This window comes from Passer montanus, unplaced genomic scaffold, assembly GCF_014805655.1.
Source record: "Passer montanus isolate IOZ18808 unplaced genomic scaffold, ASM1480565v1 scaffold3, whole genome shotgun sequence".
Classification (NCBI taxonomy): Eukaryota; Metazoa; Chordata; class Aves; order Passeriformes; family Passeridae; genus Passer; species Passer montanus.
This window is the reverse complement of record NW_024367707.1, coordinates 7,984,364-7,997,332: the sequence shown is the minus strand read 5'-3', so window position 1 is coordinate 7,997,332 and position 12,969 is coordinate 7,984,364. Positions and strand designations below refer to the sequence as shown.

The window sequence follows — 12,969 nt, the reverse complement described above, 5'->3', positions numbered from 1 at the left end:
AGTCTCTTTGTGTGATGTAACATTTGACATACTTTTCTAAGTTGCTTTTTTTCTCTGCTTTGTACAATGAAGTTTCTAGATTTGTTCTCTATTAAAATATATGCAGTTTCTGTCCCTACTTAGCTTTATGTATGGCTTGTTCTGTAACACTGCTTTTCTAGATAAGAGTTTTTTCTGGAGGGAGAGCTCATTCAGGTTTTTAATTCTGAACTTCTCTGGATTAATTTAGCGTGTGACTCAGCTGTGCTGCCTGGTTTTGAGTCCTGTAGTTATTCTTCTATATTCCTGCTGAATATTCTCCAATTTGTATTACTTTTCCTAAAGCATAAACACCAGAAGAAAACCCAGCAGCACAGCGCTGTTCTCCTGGTAATCACAGAACAGGTCAAGTTGGAAGGAGCCATAGTGGCTCCTCTGGTCCAGCCTGTTCAGGCAGGGTCATCCTGGAGCACAGGGCACAGGTTTGCATGCAGACTGTCCTCAGATGACTCCACATCCTCTCTGGGCAATCTGTTGCAGGGCTCAGTCACACACCATGAAGAAATTCTCCCTCATACTCATCAGTCTTTGCCATTGCCTCTTGCCCTGTTGCTGGGCACCACTGAGAAGAGCCAGGGCCCATCCTCTGCCACCTTCCTGCAGATACTGATAGACATTGATGGGGTCTCCTCTCAGTCTTCTTCCCAAGGCTGAAGAGGCCCAGCTCTCTCAGCCTGTTCTCATAAGAGAGGTGCTCCAGTCCCTTAATGGTCTTTGCAGCCCTCCATTGGACCTGCTGCAGGGGCTCCTGGATGGAAATTAGATGGCAGTGAAAAAAAAGGAATGTAAAGACAAGGGATTTTACAATTTGTGCCTCAGAAAACTTAATGAAATCTTCTAGTGAATGTATTGCAGTGAAATTTGCATGCATTTAGTTTTGTGTAATTCTGCAGTTGTTTTCAGAGCTGTTCTCTGTTGTTATAGAAGATGTTTTTATGTTGAAACATAGTAATTAATTGGTAGAGCTTCACTGAAGGCTTCTCAGCTTGAAGACAAGTTTTAAAGGGCAGAATGTGCCCATGGAAAAGACAGAAGTCCTCACTAAAGAAAAAAAAAAAGGAAGGCAAGTAATATAAGAAGTTGCTGTTCAAACAGCTTTTGTCTTCTTTCAGTCTTTTCTCTTGACCTCAAATGCCTAATGAGAAAATGAAAGTGACTTTAACCAACTATTTTCAAAATAAGGATAAATACCTGGTCAGTTTTGCTCACTCAAATTTTCCTGAAGAGCTTTCAGCTAAAGAAATAAAGAGTGTTAATAATGGCCACATCTCCTTGCTACTGTCACTCCCCTATGTGTAACTTATAATTTGGCAGATTATGCTTTTTATTGCTTTTTTGGATCTGAGTCTTGCTTAGTTTCTGCAGTTTCCTGGATCAATGGAAAAGTATTGCAGCATCCAAGTTTTGCCTTTTCCATGGGCTGTGGAACTATGATACAGAAAGGTTTGAGTGTCTTGGACTGAGGGAGCAACCAGGTTTCCAAGCCTCTGGACTATGAAATGTTACACAAAAGTCTGGCACTGCTGCTACACACGTGGTTTTCAGTAGCTCTTTCTGAACAGAAATATCTGGTAGTGCTTTTCTTTGTGTTACCTTTGGGGTGAGCGCTGTATGTTCCAAACACCTTACAAAATTCCGTTCATTGTGGACTCAGTTACAGAGATGTCTCTCTTCCTGAGCTGAGGGTGACAACTTCATGTCTCAGTGTCCTAGTGGCAGTCCTGCAAGTGTGAAGAAGCCAGCACCTAATTTTTCTTTGAGAAAAATGTTCCAAACACCTTACAAAATTCCGTTCATTGTGGACTCAGTTACAGAGATGTCTCTCTTCCTGAGCTGAGGGTGACTAAACTTCAAATCTCAGTCCTAATGGCAGTCCTGCAAGTGTGAATTTTCCTTTGATTAAAAGCATCAGTATATGGTGACAGGTATCTAAATAGGTAGGCTTGGAGATTGTCTGAGGTAAGTTACTTCAGTTTATAGTTCCACCTGAATTTTCATATGGGAGCTAGTGGCAGTCCTGCAAGTGTGAAGAAGCCAGCACCTAATTTTTCTTTGAGAAAAACATCAGTATATGGTGACAGGTATCTAAATAGGTAGGCTTGGAGATTGTCTGAGGTAAGTTACTTCAGTTTATAGTTCCACCTGAATTTCCATATGGGAGCCAAACCACGACACCCTCAAATACTGTTTCTTTTTTGGCCTCTTAGCTGTTGTGCAGGATGTATTTAAACTGTATTGAGAATCCCAAAGGTCTTGTTTTCTTTCAACTAATTCCCATTTAACTCCAGAAGTTTCTAATAATACAGGAACTGCACCCAAGTGTTCCATGAATGATTTAAAGTTAGAAACATTCTGATTATTTCACAGTATATTTTGAAAACAAGTTTCCAGATGTCTGTAAAATTATGTGGCATGTACAGATTTGAAGAGGAATTCCTCCTCTGAACTGACACATTTTCAATCACCGGGTTCTTGGAAGGACTCAGTCAATTTTATATCACTCTGCTTTTTGTGTGGGACATAAACCACCTTTGTTTTGGATTCACATTCTCATTCTAAATTTTACTTATTTTGTAGCAAGAATTGGATCAAGCAGGTAAAATCATACAGTATTCAGTGCTCAGTACTGTTGTTCTGTCAATCTTAAGCTAACCTGCTGCAAATACTGGCATTCTGCAGGTGCTTGTGGATGCAGGGTTTGACTAGGTGTTTCCCCTGGTTTTAGGGTGTATTGTAGCATATATGTAAATTCAGATTACATGTGTCTTGTTGGGAACTTGGTTACAGAAGAGAGGAGAGATACTTGTTCACCTATCCTTATCTCTGCAGCTTGCTTTCCATTATGTTGAAAGTTTGGATTAGACATTTTCTCTGTTTCTCTTTCACTTTCATTTTCTTAAAATACAAAGTTAAATATCTGTTTTTAAAAATATTTTCTAAGTTCAGAGTTCGGGCAAACTTGTTAGTGGCTGAGAAATGTGTTCTGAGGTTTGTTCCATGTAATGGTATGTCATGGTTTTAAATTACAGTTTGATACAAGATGCACAGGTCTCTCATTTTGACAGTTGTGCTCCCAGGCAGATACTGAAAGCAAAGAGAGCCTCAAAAAGTGGTGTAAAATGTTATCCTGTTAGTTTTTACCTGGTGGTGGGTTTCCTCTTTAATTACAGAGTACCCTAATCCCTTATTTAAGATACACATGGGACTGATCTCAGCAAAGTACTTGGCTGATTAACTGCAGTCAGTCATAGCTGGAAGCCAGTGTGTGTTAGAGTTTATCAAACCAAGGTGAAGTGGTTAACTTGAAACTAAGTACTGCTAGCTTTTCTCAGACAAAACTTCTTAAATCGTTGGAGAAATTACAAATTTCAGATGAGCAGTTGAGACTACAAAATTTCACTCAGCATTTTTGCAATTCATCTGTGATTCCTCTAGAGCCACAGAGACGTTAAACATTTCAGTTTGGTGCTGAGTGATCACTTCACTGGACTCAGAATATAGGAAATCAGCTCTCCAATGCACGTGTGGAAATGATGAGGAAAGGAAATTCAACAGTTAAAAAGATTTTAGTGGATTAGAGGCTTTTGGGCAGAGAAGAAAGTAGGGGACTAAGATTAAGGAAAGTGGGATTAAATTCTAGGGTTATCTAAGGAACAACGTAAACTAGTGGAGTGGGATTGGGGGAAGGAGAAATTTGAAGCCTAATGAAGAAGGGATTTGGTAGATGATGTATGTGAGAAGCAGTTAGATGTGAAGAGATGCATGGGGAGTGCAGCTACAATTTAGTGAATGGACACATTTAAACTGGTATATTCTTGCAGTTATATTGACTAATCTATAACAGGAAACAATATAAATTGAAAAACAAGTAAAATAGATCATATTTTTGCATGTAGGCCAATAAACCAACAAATATTAGCAGAATTTAGTGGTGTCTTTTTCTTAACTACTTCCTCAGAGTTGTCTGACTGAAATACACATTGCCAAGCCATTCCATCACAGTTCCAGATGGTCATAAATGGCTCTGAAAGTGTTTGTTATTGACAGAGGAACAGTTCTTTGCAGTATGTGAAAATTAAATCTCTTTTATTAACAGTCTTAGTTTTTTCCATGGTAATCATTAATTTAAGTGAATAGTTTTAGAGGTTTTTTTTAATAGTTAGCAGAGATGTGTATCAGTGTCTTTTGCTTTCAGCAGCCTGTTTCTATTATGGGCCCTTGATTTACATTCTGTTTTTACCAATTTCTCCGACAGAGGATCATTGATTTAAAAATTAGGCTTTTGTTTAAGTGTATCTATGGTAGAAATAGATCCACTTAGCATTTGTGTTTTACTTTCCTATTTAAAAATGAAAAAACTCAGAGCAGCAGCCAGTCTTGCTTCATCTGAAGTACTTCCAAAAGCATGTAAGCCTGTTATCGTGTTGCTAATGTGATACAAGAAGATACAAGAAGCCTTGGGGGCTTTTGTACTACTCTGGAATTGCATGTACTTTTTATTGGGTAGGGTAACAATTTAAAACAGGTGTCAACGGTAATTTTTTAAATTAAAAACATTTTTATTAAATGCAGTCATGTGTAGTGCATGCTGAACCATGAATTTTGTTTGTTGTCAGACATTTTATGGTCTAACATGCTGATACCTATAAGTTTAAGAACTCAAGCATGTACTTGTGATGTTCAGTATATACATTCATCAGTACACAGACTCTAATACTGTATACTAATTCATGTCAATTGCAGAAAACTGGTTTTAGAAAAATTACACCTGTCCCAAATGCAACTTGTTTTTTTGTTGCATAATGATCACAGAAAATATTTTTCTAGTGAGAGTGATGTTGTGTTGTCCCTAAATATCATGGCAGCAGATAATTGGATTTTCATTAATTTATCATGCTGTGCTTTGTTTCCTTAAATTTGAAACTGCAAGAGAAATCCTATGGACCAAGTAGATGCTTGTAGACATACACTTAACAAATCTCTTCACATTTCTGTAGCAAATGCTATAGACACTAACTTATTTATTTCCTAGATAAATCAGATAAATATGATTCTAGAGATGTGGAAAGACTTCAGCAAGATGATAAATGGGTTGAAAACTACTTGATTTGGCGTCATGATGTTGTGGATGATACGTTAAAGATGATTGATGAAAGCTTTCAGTGGAGGAAAGAATACACAGTTAATGGTAAGCTATGTTGTACAGTGATTTTGAAGGTGTGTGTTGTTTTTCTATTGAACTACCACTGACCTCTATATGTAGTTTCATTAATAACCTTTTAGAGGTTTGCAAGTACCATGGAGAGCTGAGCAAGAACTTTCAAAAAACGAAAACAAGAGAAAAAGTATTGCTTTTTATGTTGACCAGTAGTGCCTCAGTTTTCGTGTGGTTCCATATGTCCATTGAAAGGGTGTTTAAGGGGAAGGAAGGAAGGCAGCTATCTCTTTTGTCTCTTTGCATCATAGAGTTCTAAAAAAAACAAATAGCAAAAAGCCTCACAACAAACAGGGCTGTCTTGTTCATTGTAATAGCACTGGTCTGGTACATTAAATAAAAGATCTCATTTTTGTGCTGTGAAAATATTTTGAAGGTGAACTCTAACTACAGGACTTCACACTCTGAGTTAAAGGATAGAGCATGGTGGGGAGGCTACAAATATGAAAAAATAAAACACTTGCAGCATTTTTTTCTGTAGATTTAAAAAAAAAATTGACTTCACAAATTGTACTCTGTAGCATGAGAACAAGATAGTAAAATTTCAAATTATCTCAATATTTGCATCATAAAGACTTTGTAAAGCGGCTTATAAAGATGTTTTTGGGGGCCTTTTTTTGGTAGACTTCTACATTTTTAGTGACTTCTGTTAAGTTAGTGTGATTATTAATATGATTGCTGAAATAATATTTCATTTGGTTTTGCAGACTTGTCAGAATCTGTCCTGCCAAAATGGTTATTTGAAATTGGTGCTCTCTTTCTACATGGATACGATAAAGAGGGCTATAAGTTATGTAAGTTATACAGAATAGACTATTTTCAGCCTTTGATCATTGTTTTGTTTCCAGCATTTTATCATCTTGAAAAATAAGCATTTTAAGAAGATACATAGGTATATATTAGCTGCTGGTTTTACTTAAAAAAGCAGTTTTGTTATAAAGTTTTTATTTATCAGAGAATCCACTGAGTTGGAAGGGACCCAGCAGGATGATGGAGTCCAACTCCTGACCCTGCACAGGGCAGCCTCAGAATCACACCATGGGCCTGACTCTGACAGGATTGGTGATGTGACCCCTGTCTTACATGAAGCTGTTATATTCTTGTTTATGTTCTGTGTTTGAATAGGGGCATCTCTTAATCTTGAAATACAGTCTAGCTAACATGCTATATTTAAAAACATTTGTTTCTGTACATGAAACATGGAGAAGAAATCTGGCTTTTACTTTACAACTTTCCAAGTTTCGGGGAGAAGAATATTGAGCATATCTAGTTATTTTCAGGCTTGTCTAACTTAGATACTGTAAAGGTAGTAAAAATGGAATCTACTCTTCACATTCCTTCGCTGAATATTTATTTTCTCACTTATTGTGTAATCACTAACTTGGATTCAGACATTTTTATCAAGTCTTTACTTTGAATTATGCCTGTAGGGCTTTTTTTCCCCATGGAAAAACAAGTCTCTGTATGACTAATTTTTTTAATTCCAGTAGAATATATACTAGGATTTTATTTCTACAGTGTTGCTCACCTCCTGGAATTTTTCATTTTATTTGGAAAGATCTGTTGCTTTTTATATAATTCTTAATGCATGTATAAATAGTTTTTTCAAAACACATCAACTGCAGTGCTATAGGAAACTAAGAAGAAAAGGAAACATTAATTTTACAGCAATACATAGAATATGTGCTGAACATAGTATTGTCTGAAGACCATGTGATTTAATTTTAAATTATGAAATACTAATCTAGGTAAACAGTCTTGAAATACACAGAAAGTGTTTTTCCACTTTGTTTCTTTTAAGGTGTAACTCTTTGTATTTTCAATTTCTAAAAAATTATAGTAAAAAATGTGAGCAATATGGGGTATATGAAGAGGTGTTCAGTTGTTTTTCTGGCTGTTCAGTGGTCACAAAATCAAGACAAATATAAAATACAAACTCAGAGGTGTTAATACATTAAAGTGCATCCTCTGTAGTTATTTGGATGATGTTTTCTGTTTGCTTGGATCTTTCCTTCAACTTTTTTGTGTGTTTTTGTTCAAGTTTGGTTCAAAGTGAAGCATCATACGAGAGATCCTAAACAGCAACTTGACAAAAAGAAACTGGTTGCTTTTTGGTTAGAACATTATGCCAAGAGAGATCATGGAAAGCCCTTGACAGTGGTATTTGACATGGCTGAAACTGGAATCAGTCACATAGTGAGTATTTTTACTTTCTTGTCTTGATTGCTTTTGGAATTATTTAACTTGTGTTACAAGAAAAAAGGAAGTCACTGTGCAGTCCTTGACACATTAATAACTTAACAGTCATTGAGATAAGTGATATGGTAGAGCTTTTTCCCATGACACAAGCAGTTTCCAAAATATTTTGTTACATATTAAATTTTGTCTTCTGCAACATGCTGAAAACTTGCTTTTAGTTTGGTGGCTGAGCTGGTTAAGATTGCAAGGTTGAAATCTTGCCTATCAGTACACATTTATAGACTTAATAATAACTAAAAATCTCAAGATTGTCTATAGGTTAAAAATAAAATGTATTTCTATAGAATAACTACATTTCTTACCAAGTGCCATGCTGTCCTGTTGTTACAAGAACAACTGAAATTTGAGCCTTTATGCTTCTTTGTCTGGTGGTGGTGGTACAGCAAGAATTAATGTAAGCAAAAAAAAAAACCCCATCCCCAAACCCAACTCCAGAAGAGGTTGTCTATACCTGGCATAGGCAAGATTATTAATGTTGCACTGGGACCTTGCAGCTGTGCAGTACAGGGCCACCAGTTTATGGGGAGGTAATATGACAAATAGATATGGTGTGATTCTGTTTTGCAAGGTTGGTACTCTTTCCTGTGCAGTGAGAGCTGTCTGTTCATGCTCCTAAAGATAATACTGGAACTGCAGTTTTACATAGCAGGAGTACAGGATTGTAATAATTTCCTTGATGTGAAAGACTAATTGTAATCAATTTCCTTGATTTGGGTTTTATGGATTATATCCTGAAGCAGCTTTTTTCCCCCGTGTCTTTGAGACTCCTAGAGACAATAAAGATAATACTGGAACTGCAGTTTTACATAGCAGGAGTAAAGGATTGTAATAATTTCCTTGATGTGAAAGACTAATTTGATTTGGGTTTTATGGATTATATCCTGAAGCAGCTTTTTTCCCCCCTGTGTCTTTGAGACTCCTAGAGATAAAATCTCAGCAAGTGCTGTCTGTAACTGTCCCATTGTACAGGCTTGCTTTGTAGTTAGTATGTTTGTCACAGAACAGGAATATTTTTAGTGGCTATTTGTAGCCAAGTGGAGTAATTGCTAAATCTATCCTAAAAGAAAAAAACTTGAATCTCTGAGTTCTCTTCCACACAGGCTTGCTTTGTAGTTAATATGTTTGTCACAGAACAGGAATATTTTTAATGGCTATTTGTAGCCATGTGGAGTAATTGGTAAATCTATCCTAAAAGAAAAAGAACTTGAATCTCTGAGTTCTCTTCCAGAGCATGCCTCATTTGTCTGTTCTGTTGCTATGGACGTCTACTATATCACTTTTATCACTGGTATGCAGGAGATAATTCTGATAGCTCATGGCTTGTTGCACCTGTTCAGGTAACTAGAATAGGTGCAGTTATTGAATAGTCTGTGCAATCTGCACTTCTGCTTCCAGACTCTGATCAACATAATGGATCTATCCCTTCTGCTGTCTAATAGTGCTGCTTTTGGATAGGCAGCAGAATAGAGAGCAGCAAGCTGATTAATGGAGATTCTAATAATTCTAATCTATCATTGTGTTTGTGCTGTAAAATGAAAGATATTGCATTTGGTACAAGCAATAGACAGTTGAGATAAATGCTTCTATTAGAGGCCACCTTTGCCTGTAAAGAGATCAAGTTAGTTTCTAGTTGCTGAAGCCACTTAAAAAGCTTTCAGGTTGTAGGTCATCCCCTTACACAGTGTTATTTTTGGGGGCTTTTTCACACTGACCAGAAAGGTTTTGGTAGTGTATTTACATCACCCTAGGAGTTCCTTCTCCATTGTTACTGTTACGACAGGCTTTGGATCCTCAGCCAGAAACTCTCTGTACTATTTCTGAAAGTAGTACTAGTGGTCATTTCTGTTTAAAGGACTGGGAAAAATACTCATGGCAAGCTTCCCACCTGAGTACCTTATTGTGGTAAGGTATCTCTTGCTTCATTTCTCCACCTGTTTCATAAAAAACCTTCCTTGCCCTTAACTGTGTAATACAGTTCCATTATACATGGATTTTGCAAAGGAGACTGTACTATTTCTGTACAGTGGCTCATTGGATAGAAGCATCCTGAAAATGGGTGGTATAGAAACAGCTCTTTTGAGCACTGTCTCTGCCCACAGTTTCTCTGCATGCCACCAACTAATACTAAACTCAGAAGTTCTCTTCAAAGAAAACCTGTTTGTTTTTTTCCTTTGGAAATGTAATACTGAGAGCAGTAGTATATTGAACAGCATGTAGGATAATTACTGAAGTGAAATTTCAGTATATTGACTATTTTTCCACTTGTCAAGCTTCTCTAGTGCTAAAGGTTTATTTTTCCTGTATCTTTCCTGCACCTCTTAAGTCCTGTTGATACTCTGCAGTAGTTTAGATATCTTAGTTATTGCACTGTTCAGAGGTCTATTGACTTCTTTCTCTGATTATAAGAGAAGTGTGGCCACAATCCTGCAGCAATTTAATGGAGGAAAAAGCCTTGCATTGTGTTTTGAGGATATTTGTAGTGTATGTAAAATTGGAACACAGTTGACTACAATATATCTATCTTGTGCTTTTCATAAATACCTTCACTAAGCCTATGGTTTTTAATGTTTTGGCTTACTTTTCATTTATGCTGTGATTATTTTTTTTAATTAATTTTTTTTAAATTTAGGACTTGGATTTTGTCCGGTTTATTGTCAACTGCTTTACAGATTATTACCCAAACTTCCTCAGTAAGTATTGTATATTAAGTATTAAGCATTGTAGACTGGTGTAACGAGCATTTCATAATATGATAGAAGATGGGGAAGATAAAGGGTTTTATCACGTGCTTTCTGGGGTAACTTCATGAAATGTGAATGTTACAGTGTTAGAATATTCTTCTCCTGAAATCAGTACAACTTTGATGAATAAACTTTACTTTCACCAAAAATCTGCTGTCTTTTTGTGAAGTAGTAATGTTTATTACTAAGTAATAGCTCTTACTATATTTATACCTAGTAAGAACTATTATAAGCACATAATAGAAAGTAATTAACCTCTTTTCCTTTGCTTATTACTTGTGTAGAAACTTTACAAACTTTGATAGTTTGTATCCTTTACAAGTCTTCAGTGGTGAAAGAATGAATGGCCCTGGAAATTTATGGGGAGCAATGGTTTATTCTGAAAATTAAAATGGTTGATTCTGAAAATTACTTATTCTGAAAAGGCATTTTTGTGTGCACACTTAGAAAACTGTGTACTTGCCTGCTAGTTTGTTGATTCTGAAAATTATTTATTCTGAAAAGGCATTTTTGTGTGCACACTTAGAAAACTCTGTGTACTTGTCTGCTAGTTATTTTATGCATAGGCAAACACTGCATAGTTTATGCTAGCTCATCTTAAATATGTTGTAAATTTTAGGTGAAAATGTCTGTGAATGTTGAACTTCCATACAGCAACTGCTTAAACTCTGAATATTAAATTTTGGCTTGCTGATCAAAGTTCAAAGCTTTGATCAAATATCAAACTTAAAGGCAAGTGCAACATTGTTTTTTGTACTTTGACATTCAAGAAGAAAAAAAATTGGGACACTTAAGTGTTTTCTAACCTCTATGGTTAAATAAAGAATGTTTGGAAAAAATAGATAGACAAGACTTATTTGCTTCTTTGTGAAGTAAGGGGTGTTGAATATACTTGTTAAACTTTCTTCTTTTCAGTAGCTGATTTTCTAGGTCAGGTTGAGATCTTGCCTTTTTTGCTTTATTTGTGAATGAGTTATTAGTGACAAAATGTCAGAAAAGTAGTATCCCAGGAAGTATATAAACAATGTGTAACTTGGAATTTTATTACCTGTTTTCCAAGCAAACAGCTCATGTTTTTAAATAGCAATTAGTTTGTACAAAACTGCTTTTACAGGGAGGTGAACATGGAGGTTTGTAAAAGTGAATATTTACATTTTACGTGACTGTTATTGCTGTACTTGCTCTTAATTGGAGAAATATCTTGCACTTTGTATTCAGATTGGTTTTTTCTTTTCAGCAAAGATAGTAATATTTGAAATGCCATGGATAATGAATGGTAAGTTGGGTTTTTTTTGGGTTTTTTTCTTTTCAGATTGTAATAACTTTTAAAATTTAGCAGTATAAATAAGAAGCATTCTTCTACTCTGTATAGATACAGATGAATAATAGAGTTTGTTAAACATGCATCTTTAAATCAGTTTAAATCAGTCAGTTTAAAGGTTGCATACTTTAAATTTTTCCTTCTATTGTTGTATTTTGGATCATACTTTGCATGAAGTCTGTATTCATCCTGTTGTTTTCAAAGGTTAGGAGACCTTGATAAATAATCTATTCCTTGAATGCTGCTAAGTAGAATCCCTTCAGGAATCCTGTCATTGGCAGTGATGGTGACTTATAACCAGCTCAAAACTAGAATGCACAGTTTAAGGTAGATGGCTGACACTGGGTGCTGATGTGGTTACACTTGTTCTGATATGGATGCCAATAATTAGCTGTAACTTTAATGTACGACACTGGGTGCTGATGTGGTTACACTTGTTCTGATATGGATGCTTCAATAATTAGCTATAACTTTAATGTATAGGATAAATATGGTATTCCTCTGCTGTTGCCATGTGAACACATATTTTTGTTGGCTTTAGATTTTCCTGCATATTCATGTTTTACTGTCACTGAAATAACAGCGGTCTTTGTAAATGATTCATAAGTCTAAACAAATATCCTTTAAATCAGCAAAACATTTTAGCAAGGAAGAGGGTATACATCTTTCTCAACCTCCCTAACTCAGATTTGGAAACACAATTGGTTTTATCCACTCACTACTTCAAGGGGTAAATTCTAAGACAGAGTCATCAGTTATTAAATCAAGATCCTTCCATTTTCTCTGTAAATAATACCTTTTGTTTTCCCTTGCATTGCTCATTGCAATTATAATAGATACTTTCAGAGCAGGTTCTGCAATATTTTGAGGGATGTAACTCACTTGTGTTATATAAGATCTACCAATACACTGAAAAAGACCTACAAAAACAAAATAACAAAATTGCTTTCCTGTTAACTCATGTATACCTTTTGTTTGGTGTTTGGTTTTGTTTTTTAAAGCTGCTTTTAAAATTGTGAAGGGTTGGCTTGGCCCAGATGCAATAAGCATGTTGAAGTTCACAAACAAGAATGACGTGCAGGAATACATCAGTGGAGAGTATCTGCCACCTCACATGGGTGGAACTGTAAGTATGAAATGTCATGCTGCTGTTGTGACACCTGTATCAATTATTGAGACACCTATATCAATTCCATATTGTGGGCTTGAGGGTTGGCTCTTCACAAATGGGAGATTTCTTGAAATTGGTTTGCCAGTGATAATTTCAAGATCACAGTAATATAAAATAGGTGAACTTCATGAGAATTTGGTATCTGCATTCTTAAGTACATTCTCAACTACTGCTACTATTTTTTCTGAATTATTCATCCCCTTATAAGTCACTGAAAATCACT

At 35.8% G+C, this 12,969-nt stretch overlaps 1 protein-coding gene across 2 annotated transcripts in view; it reads left to right on the top strand.

Annotated features, from left to right (window-relative positions):
- Positions 1 to 12,969, top strand: part of MOSPD2 (motile sperm domain containing 2) — a 34,579-nt gene that overhangs the window by 4,570 nt on the left and 17,040 nt on the right. For both annotated transcript variants that reach the window (XM_039714444.1, XM_039714445.1), the window contains exons 3-8: positions 5,072 to 5,227; positions 5,962 to 6,048; positions 7,296 to 7,450; positions 10,143 to 10,203; positions 11,492 to 11,530; positions 12,577 to 12,701. In XM_039714444.1, coding sequence (XP_039570378.1) covers positions 5,072 to 5,227; positions 5,962 to 6,048; positions 7,296 to 7,450; positions 10,143 to 10,203; positions 11,492 to 11,530; positions 12,577 to 12,701 — 623 coding nt within the window. The remainder of the gene's footprint in view (positions 1 to 5,071; positions 5,228 to 5,961; positions 6,049 to 7,295; positions 7,451 to 10,142; positions 10,204 to 11,491; positions 11,531 to 12,576; positions 12,702 to 12,969) is intronic.